The following is a 22300-nucleotide window of genomic DNA, read 5'->3' on the forward strand; positions in this document are numbered from 1 at the left end:
GCGTTCATCCACTCTCCTGCTGATGGCCGATCAGATGGTTTCCAGTTTCTTGCCATTACAATCCAAGCTGTAGTTAATATTCTTGTATGTATTCTTGTATGTGGTGGTTCCCACAGTGTGAAAGGGGGCTGAGTGCACACCCCAGAAATTCTAATTTAATTGATTTGGATCAAATCAAGCATCAGTATTTTTTAAAAAATCTCCCCAGGTGATTCTGATGTGCAGATGAGTTTAAGAACCATTGGTAGCCAAATGCCAGGGATGATAAATTTATAAGTTCTTATCAGTATTTCTTAGATAAGGAAAACCTTTGGCATTAGTATCTCTCACCCCAGAAATCTCAAGTTTTAATAACACATATGGGTTTTCATGGTGGCTCAGACGGTAGAGTCTGCCTGCAATGCTGGAGACTAGAGTTTGATCTGCGGGTCAGGAAGATCCCCTGGAGAAGGGAATGGCTACCTACTCCAGTATTCTTCCCTGGAAAATCCCATGGACAGAGGAGCCAAGGAGGTTACAGTCCTGGGGTTTCAAAGAGTCAGACATGACTAACTTGACTTTCACCTTCACTTTTAAAAAATTGATTGTTGCATACACTGTAATTTAAGAATCCTGAGTATGAGTGTGACCCACTGTCTTGGTGCCCTCAGACTTAGGGGATTCCTGGGAACTTGTGATGCTAAAACCAAGAAATTCCCAGGCAATTCAGGAAAAGCTGATCATCCTACTGGGTCTTCAGATTGATATGAGGCTGATGTGATGAATAATTACTCCCTGCAAGAGAATTACTGGCTGTCCCACGTGTGTCCTTAAAGTTAGATTACAGCACTTTCAACAGCAGTGTCTTTGGGGAGTTTCTTTGTAATCACTGTCTAGTCATTCAGCTTCTCGGAGCCTTTAAAATAGCTATTGGTTTCAACTACTGAGAAGCAGGAGGTATCCAACCACCAAGATAGGCTGATAAAAGAAGTAATCATAAGGGAGATGTTTGTGGAATGTGATTTCCTTGAAAGTCTGGTCCACATACAGGAATTCCGAGCATATGCACTCCCATCCCATGACTTTCTCCCAAGAGAGCCATGTGTGTGATATGTGCAGATGTTGTAGAGTGTGTGAAATAAATCAGGTTTGCTGAAGCCAAGCCTGTGACCCATTTCCCCTAGTCATTTCAGGATACTTTATTTTTCAATTTAATTTTATTTATTTATTATTTTTGGCCGTGCTGGGTCTTCATTGCTGTACACAGGCTTTCTCTAGTAGCAGTAAGCGGGGACTACTCTCTAGTCGCGGCATGCGGGCTTCTCATTGCGGTGCCTTCTCTTGTTGTGGAGCACGGGCTCTAGGGTACTCGGCTTCAGTAGCTGCAGCCCTGGGCTCTGGAGCGCAGGCTCAGTAGTTGTGGCACAGGAGCTTAGTTTCTCTCAGCATGTGGGATCTTCCCGGACTAGGACTCAAACCCAGGTCCCCTGCATTGGTAGGTGGATTCTTAATCACTGGACCACCAGGGAAGTCCCACTCAGATCACTTTAAAAGCAGGACCATGGAAGCTGCTGTCCTTCAAGCTGCTGGTTTGACTGCCAAGATTTTAATAAGAACACAGTTGAACATCTTGTGCAGCTGTTTTGAATGTTAGCAAACAGAGCTCTACATAGAATCACTGAGGTCTCGGCTAGAGGGCCTAGGGATTCCCAGGTAGGGTTGGTGGTAAAGAATCTGCCTGCCAATGCAGGAGACTCAAGAGATGCAGGTTCGATCCCTGGGTCAGGAAGATCCCCTGGAGAAGGAAATGGCAACTCACTACAGCCTTCTTGTCTGGAGAATCCCATGGCCAGAGGAGCCTGGCAGGCTACAGTCCATGGGGAGACAAAGAGATGGACACTGCTGAGCAACTGAGCACACTTAGAGGACGTAGGGGGTCACTGCCAACTTGTGTTTCACATGAGGGGAACCTGAGGCCCTGAGAGGGAAGCAGGAATGACTCGCCAGTGACGGGACCAGGGTCCCATGGCAGTACTCTTCCTATTTCACTCTCTATAAAGGAGGCCCAGGCTAAGTCAGATGTTCACATCCCAGCTGGCCTCAGGTCCTCTCACTTGGAGCCTGTAATCCAGTAAATTCAAATCATTTCTAATCTAGAGCCAGAAAGAAAATTGATTTATAGTTAATGTTCACAGAGCATGATGCAAAAGAAAGACAAGGGCAAGTCTCAGACCACCTCACTGGATCATGGAGCTGAGTCCCTGGTCTGAGGCCACGGCCAGGACCAGTGTAACCTGGGACTGAGAGAGGCAGGAGTGTAGGCAGTGGGATCAGGCCTCGGAAGGTATGCTCATAGAACATGGTACAGAGGAGCAAGGAAGTAGGAGGAAAATGACCTTACAGAGACAGAAAAAAAGAGGGCTTATTTTTAGAATTGTGAATAATTTATCAATAGTGTTAAAAAATGCTTGCCTTTTGCCTTAATTTTACGGCTTAACCTGTGACCGTCACCTTCCCTTTGGTTGTTGTTGTTCAGTCACTCGGTCGTTTCCGACTCTTTGCAACCCCATGGATGACAGCACACAAGGCTTCCGTGTCCTTCACTATCTCCTGGAATTTGCTCAAACTCATGTCCATTGAGTTGGTGATGCCATCCAACCATCTCATCCTCTGTTGTCCCCTTCTCCTCCTGCCTTCAATCTTTCCCAGCATCATCTTTTCCAACGAGTCCACTTTTTGCATCAGGTGGCCAAAGTGTTGGAGCTTCAGCTTCAGCATCAGTCCTTCCAATGAATATTCAGGGTTGATTTCCTTTAGGATGGACTGGGTGGATCTCCTTGCTATCCAAGGGACTCTCAAGAGTCTTAAATTTACTTCACTAAGTAAATCTAGCAGCTTTGAAGTACCCTGCTGTGCAGTCAACACAGACATAGGCTCCTGTTAATATCCCCATTTTCCAGATCAGACCACTGAGCAGTAGAGGGGTGAGTGCCTTTGCCCAAGGTGACACAGCTGGTTGGAGGCAGAGACAGATGTCCCTGGCTCTTCTGACCACCACTTGGCCCGATCCAAAGGCCTCTACTGAGGATCCTGGCTGCCTGGGTGGGCTCTCTGCTCTGAGACGGGCAGAACATTTAGCCCAAATCTGCATTGACAGTCACCTCTAACACCATCGTAACTTCCAGAAAGGCTGACCCAGAGCCTGGTAAGTGTGTAAATAAAGGCCTGTGTGCTGTGTGTGCAAGAGTGAATATGGAGGGTCTCCGGCTCTTTACAGTTGACTGACACCATGTCCTGTAGAACAGCTGCAGTTTGGGTGTCTTCTCTTTCTCTTTTTCTCCATTGTTTGTCAGCAGTTTAAGGTTGTTTCTCTTCATCTCGTTATCCACATGTCCTTTTCCGGTGTCCTTAAGGCTTCTACACTCCACACAGATAACCGATTTATATCCAACAACTGAACTGAAAATCTCACACAGATTCTAGTAGAAGCCTGGGTCTCTGGCCGCCGTTTCAGCTGCAGTGATGAGAGAGCAGGACCACACACTGAGTCCCCCGACCCACACCTCTGCCCCCTCCCCAACCAGGTGCCATGGCCGGGAATTACTTCAGTCCCCTGCCACTTTCCACTAATGCTCACTTCCCCTTCTGGTAATTTTCTATTGTTCATCTTTCTGTCTCCCCTGCTTTTCTGAGGGGAGAATGCATGTTTTATTCATTTTGGTATTCCCAGTGCCTGATAGCAGTTTGCACATAGTAGATGCTCTATAAATACTGAATGAATGAATCAGACCTATTACCCACCACTGCCCACCCCTCCCCCCACCCACAGAGATAATTTCTTTGCTGGCAAACTGTTGCTGTTTTATGGCTTTAGCCAGACTGAGTCAGGCAGCACTAAATTAATGTTTTCTCCACCAAGAGGACTTTTAGCATTTCCATTTAGAAAAAAAAAAGATTTCGTAAAATTCATTTTTAATCCTTAGGCAGAATCATTTCAGTAACAAATTATAAGTCATTCCATGTTAAGGATGACTACCTTAGTTCCAGGAGTAGAGACATAAATTAGAATGCGAGCAAAGCAACTCAAATGATCAAAGGAATGGAGTTTTGCTTCCTTCCGAGGAGTGACTAATGGTGCTAAATTGGTCCAGCTGAGTGACTGAGAAGGGATGCAGAAATCCAAGGATGCTGAGGAAGAGTCAGTCTAAAGAAAGAGCATTTCAGAGCAGGGGTCTGGAATCAGATGGCCCTCGGGTCCAGGGTCACTGGCAAACCAGCTTGCTTGTGGAAGCTTTGACACGTGTAGCTGCCAATGGAAGGCAACAATGTGTTATTTAGACCCTTTCATGGAGGGTAAATGGGAGAGGGAGGACACAGGTCTTGCCTCAGATAGAAAGGGACAAAACGTCACCTTGTTCTTGAAGAAAGGAACACCAGTGACTCTCTTCCAGAGAGGGACAAGTCATGCTCCCCAGAGCTTCTAAAGAGGCTCTTGAAACAAGCATGGTGGGAACAGTGCAATCACAAAAGGACCGTGATCAAACCCAAGCTTGTGGGTTTCCTTTGAAATCCTTAATGGATTTCGGTGTGAGCCCAGGACCACCTAACAGTGGGGAAGCATCTCTTTGTTCTGTTTGTGATACTGAGAATAGGATCATAGTCTGGAAGATAGGAGAGGCACAATTTCAAACATTTTTAACCACTGTCTCCATGACCATATGTTCTGTTTTTCATCCAGAACAGAAAGTAAGTAAAATAGATAAATTAGGGGAAAAAATGTAAACAGAAACAATGGCTAAAACTGATATATGGGGCTTACTGTGTGTCAGGCACTGTTCTAAACACCTTACTATATAGATTATCTCATTTAACGTTCTCAGCGACTCTACAAGAAGGTGTTGTTATTCTCCTCATTTATACAGCTGCGGAACGTGAGGCATAGAATAGCTAAGTAATTTGCCAAAGGCTACACAGCTGGTAAGTTAAAATATGTCCCTCTGACCCTGGTGAGACACAGAAAGGATGAATGGAGCCAACACCCTTGCCTTAAGGAGTGCAGAGTTTGAAAAACCAGGGAGATCTCTTGAAAAACAATATTATTTCTCTAGAAGCAATTCCAGATTGTTGCAAAAGGATATTTTAAAAAAATACAGGACAACTTAGACATTTGTTTCTTTAGAATTCATTTCTCTCCTTATTGGCACTTCCTAAAGCATATGCAGGGCCTTGGCTCTTTAAGGCAAGTTTGATGTTTTCCTCTAATGTCAAGCAGGACGTGTGGATCAGATTCACCATACTCTGTTCTCTTTAAAGGACAGGTCTATATAAAACAGAAGAAGCTTTCTATGCAGATCAAAATTGCAAGATGAGTATCACACCAGTCAGAATAGCCATCATCAAGAAGTCTACAAATAGTTAATGCTGGAGAGGGGGTGGAGAAAAGGGAGCCCTCCTACGCTGTTGGTGAGAATGTAAATCGGTGCAGTCACTATGGAGAACAGTATGGAGGTTCCTTAAAAAACTAAAAATAGAACTACCGCATGCTCTAGCAATCCCACCCCTAGGCATATATCTGGAAAAGACAAAAACTGTAATTCAGAAAGACACAGGCCTCCAATGTTCATAGCAGCACTATTTACAATAGCCAAGAAACGGAAGCAATCTAAGTGTCTGTCAACAGATGAATGAATGAAAAAGATGTGGTATAGAGATACAATGGAATATACTCAGCCATAAAAAAGAATGAAATAATGCCATTTATGGCTACATGGATGGACCTAGAGATTATCATACTCAGTATAGTTAGACAGAGAAAGACAAACATTATATGTTTCACTTATACGTGAAATCTAAAAAAAATGATACAAATGGAATTACAAAAAAGAAATTCACAATGACTCACAGTCATTGAAAACAAACTTACGGTTACCAAAAGGGGAAGATTGGAGGAGGGATAAATCAAGAATTTGGGATTAACAGACACACACTCAGTTCAGTCGCTCAGTTGTGTCTGATTTGTTGCAGCTCCATGGACTGCAGCATGCCAGGCTTCCCTGTCCATCACCAGCTCCCAAAGCTTGCTCACACTCATGTCCATCCAGTTGGTGATGCCATCCAACCATCCCATCCTCTTCTCCTCCTGCCTTCGATCTTTCCCATCATCAGGGTCTTTTCCGATGAGTCAGTTCTTCGCATCAGGTTGCCAAAGTATTAGAGTTTAAGCTTCAGCATCAGCCCTTCCAATGAATATTCAGGACTGATTTCCTTTAGGATTGACTGGTTTGATCTCCTTGCAGTCCAAGGGACTCTCAAGAGTCTTCTCCAACACCACAGTTAAGAAGCATCAAATCTTTGGTGCTCAGCTTTCTCTATAGTCTAACTTTCACATCCATATGTGAATACTGGAAAAACCATAGCCTTCACTAGACATTACTTTGTTGGCAAAGTAATGTCTCTGCTTTTTAATATGCTGTCTAGGTTGCTCATAGCTTTTTTTCCAAGGAATGAGCATCTTTTAATTTCATGGTGCTGTCACCATCTGCAGTGATTTTGCAGCCCAAGAAAATAAAGTCTCTCACTGTTTCCATTTTTCCCCATCTATTTGCCATGTAGTGATGGGACCAGATGCCATGATCTTTGTTTTCTGAATGTTGAGTCTTAAGCCAACTTTTTCACTCTCCTCTTTCAGTTTCATCAAGAGGCTCTTTAGTTCTTCTTCGCTTTCTGCCATAAGGGTGGTGTCATCTGCATATCTGAGGTTGTTGATATTTCTCCCGGCAATCTTGATTCCAGCTTGTGCCTCATCCAGCCTGGCATTTCGCATGATGTACTCTGCATATAAGTTAAATAAGCAGAGTGTATGTGTGTAGCAGATATACACTACTAGATATAAAACAGATAAACAACAATGACTACTTAAAGCACAGTATTACAAGATACTATAATCAGTATCTTGTAATAAAACCTAAAATGGAAAAGATTCTGAAACAGAATATATATATTTATACATATAAATTAATATAAATAATATGTATATAAATATATGTAAATTAAAATGTATAATAATGTCCCTGGTGAATTTACAGAAGCCCAGAGTGTCCCTGGTGGCTCAAATGGTAGCGAATCCACCTGCAATGCAGGTGACCAGGATTCAATCCCTGGGTCCGGAAGATGGGCTGGAGAAGGAAATGGCTATCCATTCCAGTGTTCTTGCCTGGACAGAGGAGCCTGGCAGGCTCCAGTCCACGGGGTCGCAAAGGGTCAGACACAACTAAGCGACTAAGCACAGCAAACAGAACATCATTTATCAATGCCCTGGACAAAATAAGATGAGCTTTGTTCTGGTGGAGAATGAATTGGGTATTTTCTTTTGTTTATTTTATAATGCCTATTGTTCCTGACTCCAGAGAGAATATAGTCTTCTGTTCTTTTTGGATGCAAAACAAAACGGGAAAAACAAAACCCAGCCCAGCAAAACAGCTTATCATCAGCAAAATGGCAAATAGAGATGTTCCTGGCACTAGATGGGTGGTCAGTCAGAGGTGGGATGTAAAATGCCAGCCTGTTCTGCTCTCTAGGATGGTTCTGGAAGGTCAAGTTCATTGTCACTGGAAATGCCTGCAGGGAGAGATATGAAAAGTCATTGTCTGGTCCCTTTTTTCCTCCTGCTATTTTTAGCTCTTGTTAGAGAGATCAATTTTAGTTAACTGCAGAGGAGGGCTTAAAATCGTGCTCGAGTTTCAAGTACATTGGCTATATTTAGATTTTTTTTCCAAATTCTTGTCCATCAAAACATGCCATGGTAAAGCAGTTTTGCTGGTTTGCTGCTCTGTGTACATTGTTTCTCCCCAAAGGGAAAAATAAATGTCATTAATTCATGTCACTTATAAGGAAGAAACATTTTCTATTCCAGGCTCATTGATTCTGAGGTAGAGAAAAATTCCATTTTTAAAATATAGATGAACACCTATATTTGGGGTGCCAGTAGCGTGACCATTATATAAGCCCCAGTTCTTGTTCAGCAATTGCTGTATTCTGATCACAGACATGGAAAGCAAATAAAACAGCCAGTCCCAGGGCTCCATTTAGTACAGTCTCTGCACGTCACCACCCCACCATGGGAGGGATGCACATTTATGAGCCAGGGACATGCATTCCTAATTTTCCGCCTTCTTTGGAAGAATTTTCCCTGGGGGGAAAAATATGTTAAAATGGCTTATCTTCTAAGTATATATTCCACAATTATCCTCAATCATTACTGAGTAGCAATATGAAGTACTTCCTTTTCTTATTTCACAGGTAAAACATGCATATTGTAGAAAACAGAAAAGACACAGAACCAAGACTTGGAAGTGGGTGCACATCCATAGTTATTCCCATAGCCAGACCCCCGATCCTGGGAAAGGAGGAACAGGGTGATCACTCCCAGACCGGGGAACCTCCTGATTCTATGGCCAAGCACAGCGAGAGCACTCTTTTCTCCCCGTCTGCACTTTCCTCTCATCCCTGGAACCCAAGCCCCACCTCACAGACTCCCGGGTTTCTCTTTACCTCCCCACCTTCTCCCTCTGCGGGTCCTTTGGTCCCTCACCTCCCCCCAGGGTTCCACTCCTTTGTCCCAACCACTGATTCAGGGCCTCCGTCTGTTGTCCACAGGAAGTGCCTCCAGGTCCTAAATGACTCAGGAGGGAATGAAGGTAAATGGCCCCTTAATCTAGTCTTAGAGGAAAACCCAAAGAATATAAGCAAACTTTCCTTTTTTTTAACTGAAAGATAGTTAATTTCCAGTATTAATTTCAGGAGAATAGCATAATGATTCAGTTTTTTTTAATAGATTACACTCCATTAAAAGTTATTACAAAATAATGGCCATAATTCCCTGTGCTGTTCAATATATCCTCGTGTGCACGCTAAGTTGCTTCAGTCATCTCCAACTCTGTGCATCCCTGTGGACCATAGCCCGCCAGGCTCCTCTGTCCATGGGATTCTTCAGGCAAGAAAACTGGAGTAGGTTGCCATTCCCTCCTACAGGGGATCTTCCCAACCCAGGGATCGAACCCGCATCTCTTGGCAGGCTGGTTCTCTACCACTAGCACCACCTGGGACGCCCTCAGTATATCCCAATTTCTTACATATTTTATGCATGTAGTTTGCACCTCTTATTCCCCTACCCCTAGATTGCACCGCCTTCCTTCTCCCCACTGGAAACCACTGGTTTGTTCTCAGTATCAGTGAGTCAGTTTCTGTTTTGCTACACATCGTTAATGTATTTATTGCTTTATACATTCATTTTTTCTTTGCAATTCCACATATAAATGATATCATATAGTATTTGTCTTTGACATTTTACTAAGCATAATATTGTCTCTGCCATTGCTCTAAATGGCAGAATTGTTCTATTTTATGGCTGAGTAATATTCATATATATATATATGTATATATATAGCAGCTGCATCTTTTTTAATCTGTTGATGGGCATTTGGGTTGCTTCCGCATCTTGTCTACTGTAAATAATGCTGTGTGAACGCTAGGGGTTCGTGTATCTTTTTGAACTAGTGTTTTTATTTTTTCTCGATAAATATCCAGGAGTGGAATTGCTTATGATAGTCCTATTTTTAGTTTTTAATGATCCTCCAAACTTCCACTGTTTTCCATAGTGGACGCACCAATAATGAACAAAGATTCCCTTTTCTTCACATCCTCACCAACATTTGTTATTTGCAAGACCTTTTGATGATAGCCATTTTAGTGTGAGGCAAACTTTCTTTTACTGAAATGGAGCACCTCTGAGACCAAAACCATGGAATCGTCCCCCCTCTCTCCCCTCACTTCCCTCTCCCTCCCTTCACCCCTCTTCCATCTTACAAAAGACCACTTCTGTTCTCCTACCTTGAGAAGAGGCAGGCCTGAGGATGGGGGTGGGTGAAGGAAAAGACCTCAGATCTCTCATATCAATAATCTTTTCTTGCTGCTGCTAAGTCGCTTCAGTCATGTCCAACTCTGTGTGACCCCGTAGACGGCAGCCCACCAGGCTCCCCCGTCCCTGGGATTCTCCAGGCAAGAACACTGGAGTGGGTTGCCATTTCCTGCTCCAATGCATGAAAGTGAAAAGTGAAAGTGAAGTCATTCAGTCAAGTCTGACTCTTAGCAACCCCATGGACTGCAGCACACCAGGCTCCTCCGCCCATGGGATTTTCCAGGCAAGAGTACTGGAGTGGGTTGCTATTGCTTTCTTTTCCTAACATGCACTTATTCCAGACCCGTTGAGGCAGGCAGGTCCATGTGCAGCCCTGATGTCTCTTCTATGCCCTTCTGAACTCATGCCTAAACATCGCAGGCAATGTCATGCTTTGCCACTCAGTGGACCTCCACTGGAGTCCTACCTCCACCACTTATGTGGGGACCTGGAGCAGTTTGCTTCCCCCTCTGCACCTCTCTTTTTTTTAATAAATGGTGATAATTTGACAAATTGCAAGCACATCATGCATATGGAATAAGTCGTATTTGTAAAGGATGTAGCCCAGTGCCTGATACGTAGACACTATCAAACTCATGGTGGATGCCATGGTCATTCTTCTCTGAGCAGTATTGTTTAGCAGGGCGTCCTCAGAGATTTCTGGTTTCCTTTGCCTGTGCGTGAATTAAGGTATGTACAACACTTGAAATAGAGTCTACTGGGCAGTAAGAACGAGTTGTGTCCTTAGTGGTGGTGGTGGTTGTTCTCAGGCACTTGTTCTCGGGACTGCCAGTGAAATACTGGACTTGGTCTATGCTTTGCTTTATACCCTCTGCCCCCCAGGCTGAGGGCATTCTTTGACTGAAGCTGCACAAAGGAAAAAGATCGAACTGCTCTCCGGTGATTGGTTCTGCCCTCGAGTCTACCTACAGCAGTTTTCTCCCAAACTTAAATATGAGCCCATGGAACCAGAAAGGAATCCGAGAAAAATTTTGCAAAGGACTTCTCTCTGATATTTCTTCCTCCCTAAATTTTTTTAAATTCCAAATCCTTCTTTCCACTTCTACTTAAAAAAGTGGTTCTTCACTCTCAGACTGATCTCGTGAATAGATGACTAGCAAATAGCTGTGATTTGATTTGATTTTAATTTGTTTTGGCCACATCCCATGGCTGTCGAATCTCAGTTCCCTGACCAGGGATAGAACCTGGGCCACAGCAGTGAACATGCTGAATTCTCACCACTAGATCACCAGGAAGTTCCCACAGCTGTGATTTTTTAAAGTTTTAGTAAATCCCTCTGCCCTGGGTCATGTCCTCTTTGATTTTGTCAAAACTTCCCTAGTAGATCAGTGGTTAACAGTCTGAACTTCCACTGCAGGGGGTGTGAGTTTCATCCTTGGTTGGGGAACTAAGATTCTGCATGCCTCGTGGCAAAGCCAAAAAAAGACAAAACGTAATATGTAGCTGTCAGTCAAGCTCCAACATGAAAAGAGGCATTTTCCTTGCTTTAGGATGATAGTTAAACCTCAGGATGTGAGTTTGAATCCAGCCTCCACCTTTTATTAGCTGTGTGACTTTGAGCAACTTTCTTAACCTCTCTGTGTCTTGACTTCCTCAACCATAAAATCAGATTGTTGCAAACATCAAATGAGATAACCCATGTACATCTACATATCCAGCCCTGGACATAGTAAATGCTTAGTGTGTGTTACCTGCTTACTGTCACTTATTTTCAAGCCATATCTCAGTCTACTGAAATGTAAATGCCTATGTTAAGCTCCTAGCTCAGTGTTTTTCAATGTGATATTTTGGAACAGACAGTCCTACACATTGAATACATTTAGCATCTTTGGGCTTCACCTATTAAATGCCAGTATCCATACTCTACCCAGTCCCTATGACAGTCAAAAAAGAAAAGAAATCCCCATCACATTTCCAGACACTATTGAGAGTGTAGCATACTTGATTGAGAAGCACACTAATTGCACTATGGTAGTATTTATCAGTGAAAGTCACTCAGTCATGTCCAACTCTTTGTGAGCCCATGGACTATAGCCTGCCAGGCTCTTCTGTCCATGGAATTCTCCAGACTACTGGACTGGGTAGCCATTCCTAACCACCGGATCACCAGAGAATCCCCTGGGTTTCACTAGTAAGGAGCCCTCCATGACTGTCACTCAGCTCAGCCACCTTCTCAGCTTTAGCCTTTCATCAGAATCAAAGCTGGCATTATTGGTCTCATCTCCCTTATTTCTTATCTAATCCTCAGTGGGTTGTGAAGCAAACAGGGAAGAAACAGGTGCCAGTTATTCGTCTAGACTGAATTTTAAGAATAGATGGTGGCTTATCAAGGGGAGTGCCAGGAGCATTTGCAGCGGGACCCCTGGACGCAGAGCTAAGCTGTGCTGGGTGCTCAGTGGCACACTGCAGCCTGGATTAAGAGCCCTTCATATCTGCTTAAGAAGAAAACAGAAAATTCCAGGACTAAAATCATTCCAGGCATAAAATCATTCCAGGCTTGGTCAGGCTGAAGAGACGCTGCAAGCCCTCACCCCCTAATATTTTTTTAATTGTAAATTTGGGACTAAAAATAACTGCATGTACTGGGCATACATGCAGTTATTTTTAGTCCCATACAGTTTCTTTGTATTCTGTAGCTGGAGGAGAGGTGTGTCCAGGTGCAAGCATGGCAGTCCTACAGCCAATGGGCCCAGGTCCCAGGCCTGTCTCAGCTGGACCGGGGCCAGGCATCTCCACCTCCACAGTTGACCAGGGAGGGATGATCCAGGGCTTGTGGGCCTCCCCTCCCTGCCACATGCTATCAAGTCCCAACCTAACACTTGAAAGGAAGGGTAATCCAAATGTGAACCCTTTCAAACACATTTCAAATCATGCTGTACCCTTCCCTCAATCTCTGTGTTCAACCCCTCAACAGGCAGCCTGTGAAAATTCCATTTTACTTATCCCATAGGTCAGGATAGGACTGTGCCTGCTGCTTCCTCTTGAAAAGAAAAAATTTTTTTAATAAAAAAATATTAGGGGGTGAGGGCTTACAGCGTCTCTTCAGCCTGTCCGACTCTTTGCAGCCCCATGGACTGTAGCCCACCAGGCCCCTCTGTCCATGGGAATTTCCAGGCAAGAATACTGGAGTAGATTGCCATTTCCAATCCATTTCCAATCCAGGGGATCTTCCTGACTCAGGGATCGAACCCACATCTCTTGTGTCTCCTGCATTGACAGGCAGATTCTTTACCACTGTACCACCTGGGAATCCCAAAGTTACCATAAGGCATGAAAATTAACTCAGTCTATAATTTATAGCCCTTTTATTTTTATAATGTATTAAGTGTTGTCTTCAAAGAAGACTCACCGGCAAGGAAGCCCTACCTAGAATAACTGGCAACTGGCCAAAAACAAAAGAGACAAGATACAGAAGGAATAAGTAGTCCAACTTTAGCTAGAGAACAAATATTCACTAAAAACATGAGTTGCCATAGAAGAATATTAAGTTAAAACTAAGCTCTGTTTCAGCAGTTTTTTGTAGAATCTGAAAGCAGCAGAATCGTGAGAGGCAGAACTGGAGAGGAGTTATGAGCACCTTCCTTGAAGTCAGGCAGATCTGACCTTGAACCTGACTTTGCCGTTCATAACCTGCGTGATCTCAGTGTCCTCCCGTATCATTGAGACCTTATGAAACCCCCGTGACAGAGCTGTTGTAATTAAATACCCAATTTGTGTGAAGTCTTGAGAGCTGTGGTCTGGTATTCACGAAGGGCTCAGTGAGTAGCTGCTGCTGCGTTTCGGGCAGATGGCAAGTGTCTGCGACCCCTCCTGTGTCCTGGCACTGAGAACACACAGAAAATAGGACAAATACCTGCCCTATTCCAATAGTTTTCAGCTTAGCTGAAAAAGTTAAAACTTAGCTACGTCTGTTTTCAGCAATGCCCAAGCCTACGACAGTTCCGAAGACCTGGATGAGAATTTAACGTGTGACCACGTGCCAAAGGATTTTGCATTTGCTTGCTGGGAATTCACAGAGTATGAATTTCACAGCAGCGGAAGGTAGAAAACTCTGATTTGTGCCTTTTCTGTGAGCTTCTGGCCCTGGCTTCCTTTCCACCCATGGGGAAAGGACACTTTGAATACAGACTAGAAAAGATAAGGGTGTGAAGGGCGAGCCTTGGCTTGTCCTCAAAAAGACATGCTGGTCTGCTTGGCCATCCCATGGGTCCCTTGTCACCTCCCGAACCCCGTGGGTCCCCAAGTAGGGTGATGGCACTGACATCAGCTTTTGTGGTAAAAGAATTAGCTGAAGCCCAAAGGGAGAAAAAGGCCCAAAACAGAACAAGTCAATCCAGCAAGACCAAAGCTATGTCTTTTTATTCTGTGGACTCTCAGCAGATGTTGGGCTTTGCTGGATTTTGATAGTAAGAAAGTTTCCAAAAATAGAACAGAGAAATGTCAGCGTTAATGGGGTCACAGCAGTGAAACATCTCTACTACCAAGCATTCTGACTTTGTTAACTCGACGTGAAAGTTGCCCTGCACGGGGAGTCTGCTTGTGCCTGATCCCCATCCCGAGTGTGGCCCCAGCACATTGAGTCCAAGAAGTAAGCATCTCGTTTTGAATGGATAAATGCATTGCAACTAGAGCTGTCTCTAAGAGAATGTTCTTTAGCCAAGCCAGGGCAAAGAAAGGCTTTCATCAACACTTTCATTATGTATATTTTACTACTATTTTTTTTTTTTGTCTGAAAGCTAGCTTTTTTCCAACAGATGAGGAAAGGGGCAGCGTCTGGTCAGTCCCCTGGCCGGGGTCCTTTCTGTCACCACCTCACCCCCTGGTCCCATGGTCTCCATCTGCCGTGGCAGATCATTTTTTTGTCATCTATTCATCAGAGGATGAAAGGCTTCCACCCATTCATCCTCGTATCCACCCAGCAGGGCAACGGATGAGACCACAGCAGCCCACTAGTATCTCTGTGAAAGGCACTGCTTCTCTAAACGTGAGATCGTTGGAGAAATCCTGTGCAGAAAAACAAGAACCACCTCATCTGATTGCTCAGAAATTACGTCTTTCTCTGTCTCTTGTCTGAAGCTGTCTCTCATTCAGATTTGCAAAGTGTCCTGGTGCGGGGGGGAGTGTCAGGATAAAATGGTAGAAACCCTGGGAACGCTGACCTTCATCCCTGTCCACAGGATTTTGCTGTTCTCCCAGAAACAAAGATGAGACGCCAAAGATGAATGGGCGCTGGTGGCTGGGAGGGGCTGCAGAGCTGAGCTGGGATGACTTCTTCTCCCTTCTGCACCCTCAGCATCCCTTGCTCTGTTACCCTCTCCCCTCACTGTTATCATTTTCCAACAAAAAATTAGGATGCAGAATGGAGGAAGGGAGGGGGAAGCTATTTGCACACCAGCATCCTCACAGGGCCGCAGCCCCCTGCCTGTCACACCAAACCATATAGGAATGGCTACTGACCCGCTGAAACACAGAGAAGCACCCGGGGGTGCTGGGTACCAAAGTGGATGCTGCTGCATCCAAGTTGCAGGTCTGCATCCTCATGCTGGTTAACTCTGTTTCCAGCAAACAACCCAGTAGACTTTCAGATGTTTGAAAACCACTGTTCAAAGGAGCCACCACCCATGTCTGCCCACCTGTCACCCAGAGCCTCTCCTGCAGCTCTCAGGGGAGCTGGCTGCACTGAGTTTCCACTCCTTTAAAGCACTGCCTCCTTAGCAACTTCTGCGGTGGTTCTTCTCCCCTGGGATTTTGATAAAAATGACAAGCTGTTAAAAGAGGATGGAACAAACACAATTAAATGATCTGTGAGTAGCATCAGTGTGTAGAACACAGCTACAAGTACATGTAGAATACTAACTTTACTGTCACTTACAGGGACGTTAGCAGACTGTCCATCCCCCATGGAGGAGCAAAGCCTCGCAGGAGTAACCCACACAGATATCTCCTTCTAGTTCTGTTCCTGTCCCCTGTTTTTGTCACTCTCCTCTCCTGAATCTAAACTGGCCCCGTCATCTCACTGTATCAGAGATGTCAACCTCATTGATGCAACTCTTTCTACCTACAGTTTCCCCCAATCTTGACTCTAAGTTATGAGTCTTTATGAGCTGTATTTCTGCGGCTCGGGCTAGTTCTCACCCACTTAGCTGCTTGCCAGGTTCCAGGGAAGTGCTGGACGTGTCACATTTCATTTTTGTGAAATGCCTGGTGCCTTTATCTAGGATGTCGGTGGGCAGGGGAGTCCAATTAAGACTTCTCTGACTCTTATCAGAGAGGGAATGCTCTTAGCAGGGACTGGCTGTATTTGTTCGCTAGGGCTGCCATAACTGGACCAGAAACCAAGTGGCTTAACCAAGAGCAGTGTGTTGCCTCAGGTTCTAGGGGTTAGGAGTCTGAGATCAAGGTGTCGACAGGGCCACGCTCCCTCTGAAGGTGCTGGAGAAGGATCTGGTCCAGGCTTCTCCTGTAGCTTCTGGTCGTTCCACAGATGACAGCAACACAACTTCGGTCTTCACAAGGAGTTCTCCTTGGATGAGGCAGGCATCCTGATTTCCCCGTTTTATATGAACACCGGTCATTTTGAAATAGGGCCCACCTTCATGGCCTCATTTGAACTTAGTCGTCAGCAAAGACTCTATTTCCCAATAAGATTGCAGTCATACATATTGGGGGCTAGGACTGCAGCATCTTTGGAGGGGTGGGACGCAGTTCAACCCATCCAGCAGCTGACTCTGAACACTTACATCGTTCCCAGCATCACCCTGATGCTTGTGGCATTATCAGCGCTGCTCGTTCCCTAATGTCAGCACAAAATTTAAAACTACGCCTTGTAAGCATTTGCTGTTTTCACCATCAATGCTCACCAAGGTGTGCACAGAAGCACGGACGTGCTACCCTGGTTCTGGCCATCCACAAGGGCACTGTCCACTGCAGACCGAGGCCGATGGGCCAGATACCTGGATTGGGCCGTGTCTGGCTTTGATCCTAGAGGGATGGTGGGACTTCGGAAACTGGGTGCTGCTGCTGCTAAGTCGCTTCAGTCGTGTCCGACTCTGTGTGACCCCAGAGACGGCAACCCACCAGGCTCCCCCGTCCCTGGGATTCTCTAGGCAAGAACACTGGAGTGGGTTGCCATTGCCTTCTCCAATGCATGAAAGTGAAAAGGGAGAGTGAAGTCGCTCTGTCGTGCCTGACTCTTAGCGAACCCATGGACTGCAGCCTACCAGGCTCCTCCGTCCATGGGATTTTCCAGGCAAGAGTACTGGAGTGGGTTGCCATTGCCTTCTCTGGAAACTGGGTGAGACTATAGCAAATAAAGGGCTTCCCAGGTGGCGCTAGAGGTAAAGAACCTGCCTGCCAATGCAGGGGACGCAAGAGGCATGGGTTCCATCCCTGGGTTGGGAAGATCTGCTGGAGAAGGAAATGGGAATCCACTCCAGTATTCTTGCTTGGAGAATCCCATGGAAGGAGGAGCCTGGAGGGCTACAGTCCATAGGGTAGCAAAGAGTTGGACACGAATGAAGCAACTTAGCATGCATGGATAGCAAATAAAAGTAGCTGGTTGGATGGGTATAAAAAACATGGCTGTCATGACTGATAGGAGATGATGCAGTCTTTTGTCCTAGAGTCTAAGAAATGATGACTTGATCCAGTGATATCTGGAGAGCCACTGACCCGGTGGGTGTCTGGGAGACATTGCTTCTTGGTGTTTCCCATTCGTGAACGATGGGAAAGGAAGGATAGGATGTCGGAAGAAGATTCAGAAAAGTGTGTCAGCAGTTAAGCTGAGAAGTAAGAGCATGCAGATTAAGAAGGTCCTCTGTGCCTGTCCCCTCCTGGACACCTTCTACTTGTCTTTAGACCCAGGTCAGCTGTCGCCTGCGTGGGGAAGCCTTTGAGAGTTATTTGCTCCTCGCCACCCGGTACCCTTGGCTTGTATGGCCACCCTGGCACTTCCCGTTGCATTTTGTGACGCTTTGTTTCCACATGCCATCACTGCACTGTGCTCTTGTGAAAGACGCCAATGGTTTTGACCATGTCTTGTGATTAGCAATGGGTCAGACCATGGGAGATGCTCACTAGATACCTCCTGAAAGGAAACAGATACAGACAGGAAGTAGTCGGCTGCTAGTGAAGTGATTACAAGAGGAGCCAGTCAAAAATAGACCGATAGACTCTTGGAACAGGAGGGGCCTCGACTATCATCTAATAACCCCATTACCCAGTAAGCATGGCAAATCCAAGATGAGTGGGGATCCTACCTTACTCCAGCCTGGGGCAGCTCTTACCATAGGAAGTTGTCCAGAAGGAGGAGAACTTGGAGAAACTTCTCTGAAAGATGAAGGAGTGAAGTGATGGGTTCGAGGTTAGCTATTAGCAACCATGCTGGGAAATAGAAAAGAAATGGGTAACTTACAGCCAGGCCCACTGAGTCATCACCCCAACCCTTCAGACTGTTGTTATTACCATTTTGAAGTTTACAGCTGTGGAGGCTGAGGCTTAGAGAGGTGAGGGGGCCTGCCCGGGGCTGTATAGGTGACAGAAGGTAGGCTTGAGATGGAGACAGATCCATCTCATTCCACTTTCTGACACTATCTCACAGCATCTCTCGAGACATGTTAAAATGCCCCCTCGCTTCCTAAACAAACTTCATCAAGTAATCGGTTTAGAATTCCCTCCTGCCTTCTCACCCCGTTCCACTTGCTTTTCAGGAGAGAAGTATGAGCTGCACGCAGGGACCGAGTCCACCCCCAGTGTCGTCGTGCACGTGTGCGACAGTGACATCGAGGAGGAAGAGGATCCAAAGACATCCCCGAAGCCAAAAATCATCCAGACCCGACGTCCCGGCCCGCCGCCCTCTGTGTCCAACTGAGCTCACCACTCCGCCTCCAAGAAAATATCTGTCTACTCTTTACCATGCTTCTTTTTTTTTTTTCTCCCTGTTGTTTGTTTGTCGGAAAAAAAAAAAGAATTGCCTTTAAATCCCTGGGTGTTTGGTTGTTTGAAATTCCTTCGTTGTAATCAAGCCTCTCGGACAAAAGGGCTAGGAAAAGGTGATAAGTTTCCTGATCATATCATACCCACCGAGTATAATCCATTATTTAGGAGGTTCTAGGGGGAAAAAAAAAAAGTAGTATTTTCTTATTAAACGATCAGCACAGCCTATATACCTTCATGCTCTCATGTGGATCCAAGCCAGAGACATCAGTGACAAATAGCTCCTGTGTTGTTTGTGAACCGTTCCAGTCCCAGTCCTGATGTGTGTGCGTTGTTTTTCCTTCCTGGCCACTTAAGTAGGACCATAAATAAACTTGACTTTGATTGCATGAGATTTCCCTATTTGGTCTCCCCAGTCCTCTGCATCCCAACATTCCCAGGACATGCATGATCACCAGCATTTATTTTTGTGATTTGAGGATATACTATAAGTCACCAATTGTCAGCATCCAGTCATGTCCTATCTAGGTGAGCAAAATTATCAGCATCCTCCAGCTTAACAAGTCTGGGTAAATGTCACTCTTTGGAGTCAAAGACTTCATAGCTCTGTGAAAATTCCTGAAGGAAAAACTGAGCTTGGCCCCAAAGATAACCCTCAGTAGATTTTGAACATGATTCCCTTGTCAGTCTTTCCCAACCTCCTTGGGGAGGCTTGTCCAGGGTAACAGAGACCGATTTCAGACAAACCTATTTATTACAAAAATTCTCATGGTGTCTGAACGATTGTTTTTTTTTTTTTCTTCTCTTTGTATATTTGTACAAATGTTTCCGCTGTGCTTTTAAAAATCTGGATGTTTTTTATTTAGCGATTCTTCAGCCATTAGCTGCTTTAAAACATATGTGCATTGCTTATGAATGCATTCATATACTAATACAGGTAATCTGATAATATTACACTCTATTATGTATAACGCTGAATTTTGAAAGGGCACAAAACTTCTCTTGCCAATATATAAACAGTTAGCCAACATCTTTGCTATCAAGACCAGTTGTTTTTAAATAAAGTGAAGAAGCAAGTGTCGGCTGCAGGCAGTTGGAATACAGCTAAATCAACGTAGCAGCTGCTGAGCGTGTTCAAAGGGAAAGATGGATCCAGAAACGTGTGTGCAGGTCCTACTCATGCAATGCTCATATTGCTCAAAAAAGTATTTGTTTTTGTTACATGTGATTTTTCTATTTCTCTAGCCCAAAGTGCATTACAGAAGATACACCTATAGAACCATTACCTTCTGCTCAATGTGCCAGGCCTCATCTACTCCTGTACGTTCAGTGACTTTCTTTAGATGCAAATGTCAATTACAACGGAGTGGGGAAATACTGTCATTACCCAAGCCTCAGAAAAACACACGAGAACAATAACACAGCCACCTGATGGAAGGATTGTTGTGGTTTTTGACTAAGGTGTATGTTAGTTTCATCAGAAACTGAAAACATTAGACTGATTACTCAGAAATATAAGTCCGTTTTACTGTGAATATAGCAATATAGTACTGGACACAGTACAGGTGAAACTGAGGACAGCGCTGCTTGTAAAATCCTGAGTTTCCATAAGAAAAACGAAGGCTCCTTTGAAAAATAAAATCTGAGGAGTATATAATAAGCAAATGCTTTGACTTTCCTTTGCTGTGGAGGTTTTTGGTTTTTCATGGACAAATAAAAAGAGTAGACCTAATAGTGGAGAATGCTGCCCTCTAGTGGAGCGAGCTGAGAACTACAGGCGTCAGCCATTTTTATGCTGACTCTTCTCAATCGTTTGTGGGTTCTTTGACTTTTTAAACAACTCAGAATTTTCAGAAAAAGGCAGATTCTAGAGAAATCCGGATGAGAGAAACTATTTGGAAATGACTTTTCAGTGTTTCAAAGCAGTTCCATCAGACGTTTCCAACCAAATTTAGTCGAAGTTGAAATGACAATTTTGTGTCATCAAAAAATAAAAACTCAGTGGAGTGTATGACCCAGGTGGTTAGTCTTGGCCACACTTACTGCAAAATGTCGATGTTAATCTATCTCAGATCAAGTAATTCTCTCATGAGATTGGGTTTGGGGAGGTGGAGAGAGGTACATATCCCAGGAGATGGGGAGGAAACAGCCAAGACTTCCCTCCAAGCATCGTGAAAGTCAGAATCGCCTCAGTATCCCCCTGACCCACAGGATGCAAGCCTCTTCAGCACTATTTTAAGTTTGAAAAGTTTAACTGTGGAGGGGGAGGGGAAGATTCCCACCAACTGAATCATTTGTGCACGTGTATAGCTCAAAGAGCTTAGATTTCAAATATAACTGGTGAATGACTCTGTCCATGTAGTGTAATTTCTGTGTTGTCTGCCTGAATTGGATCTATCTGATGGTTATTGTGGAAGAGGGAGACTCAGTCTATAGTCTTCCCAAGACGTTATCAAGAGATGAAATGAACTCAGCTCTTCCTGAAAGGGAGCGGGGAGGGGGCGGGGGGGCGGGGGGGAGTGGGCAGAACTGGTTGGCAACATGGCATGAAGGAAGAGGAATTTGAAGGGGTGGGTTGGGCTCTGATAAAGGGTCTGGGAGACACCCCTGTTTATTGTCAGAGTTCAGCCAGCTTGATCCTAAGTGTACACAGACTCTTTTAACATAATCCCCACTCTACTCTTTTCTTTAAAATGCTGTCATAGACCTGAAAGTGAAAGTCGCACAGTCATGTCAGACTCTGCGACTCCATGGACTATACGTAGAATTTTCCATGGAATTCTCCAGGCCAGAGTACTGGAGTGGGTAGCCTTTCCCTTCTCCAGGGGATCTTCCCAACCCAGAGATCAAACCCAGGCCTCCCACATTGCAGTCTGATTCTTTACCTGCTGACCCACCAGGGGAGACAGTAATAGACCTGAAGCAGGCAAAAATGTACCACATGGAACACACCAAGCACTATCATAAAATAAAATACGGGTACATCTCCTTTATGAGGATTAAAATCATCTGTTCATCAAATTATACCATCAAGAGAGTGAAAAGGAAAGCCTCAGAGTGGGGGAAGATAATTGTATTAATATTACCTATAATTGTTAAATAACTCACATCCAAAATGTAAAGAGAACTCCTACAAAGCACTTAAGAAAAGAGACAACTCATTTGGTAAGAATGGTTAAGATGCTTGAATAGGTACTTCAAGTATAGAGGCAATTCACACATACACTGTACCCCTGACATATCCCTACAGGCCTTAAACATTGAAATGTGTTCAACATCAATTCTCATCAGAGAAGGACCAATCAGACCCTCAAAGAGGTACACTACACACCTATCAAAATTAGGTCTGAGGAAATACGAAGTCACGGTGTCAGTCAAGGCAGAGTATAACCGGTACCACCACTTGGAGTA

General features: G+C 44.6%; 1 protein-coding gene across 2 annotated transcripts in view; it reads left to right on the top strand.

Annotated features, from left to right (window-relative positions):
* Positions 1-21236, top strand: part of RCAN2 (regulator of calcineurin 2) — a 285892-nt gene extending 264656 nt beyond the window's left edge. For both annotated transcript variants that reach the window (XM_055571274.1, XM_055571275.1), the window contains exon 5: positions 18664-21236. In XM_055571274.1, the coding sequence (XP_055427249.1) occupies positions 18664-18824 (161 nt within the window). In that variant the 3' untranslated portion in view covers positions 18825-21236. The remainder of the gene's footprint in view (positions 1-18663) is intronic.
* The last annotated feature ends 1064 nt before the right edge of the window (positions 21237-22300 follow it).

Source organism: Bubalus kerabau, chromosome 3 (assembly GCF_029407905.1).
Source record: "Bubalus kerabau isolate K-KA32 ecotype Philippines breed swamp buffalo chromosome 3, PCC_UOA_SB_1v2, whole genome shotgun sequence".
In the NCBI taxonomy this organism is placed as follows: Eukaryota; Metazoa; Chordata; class Mammalia; order Artiodactyla; family Bovidae; genus Bubalus; species Bubalus kerabau.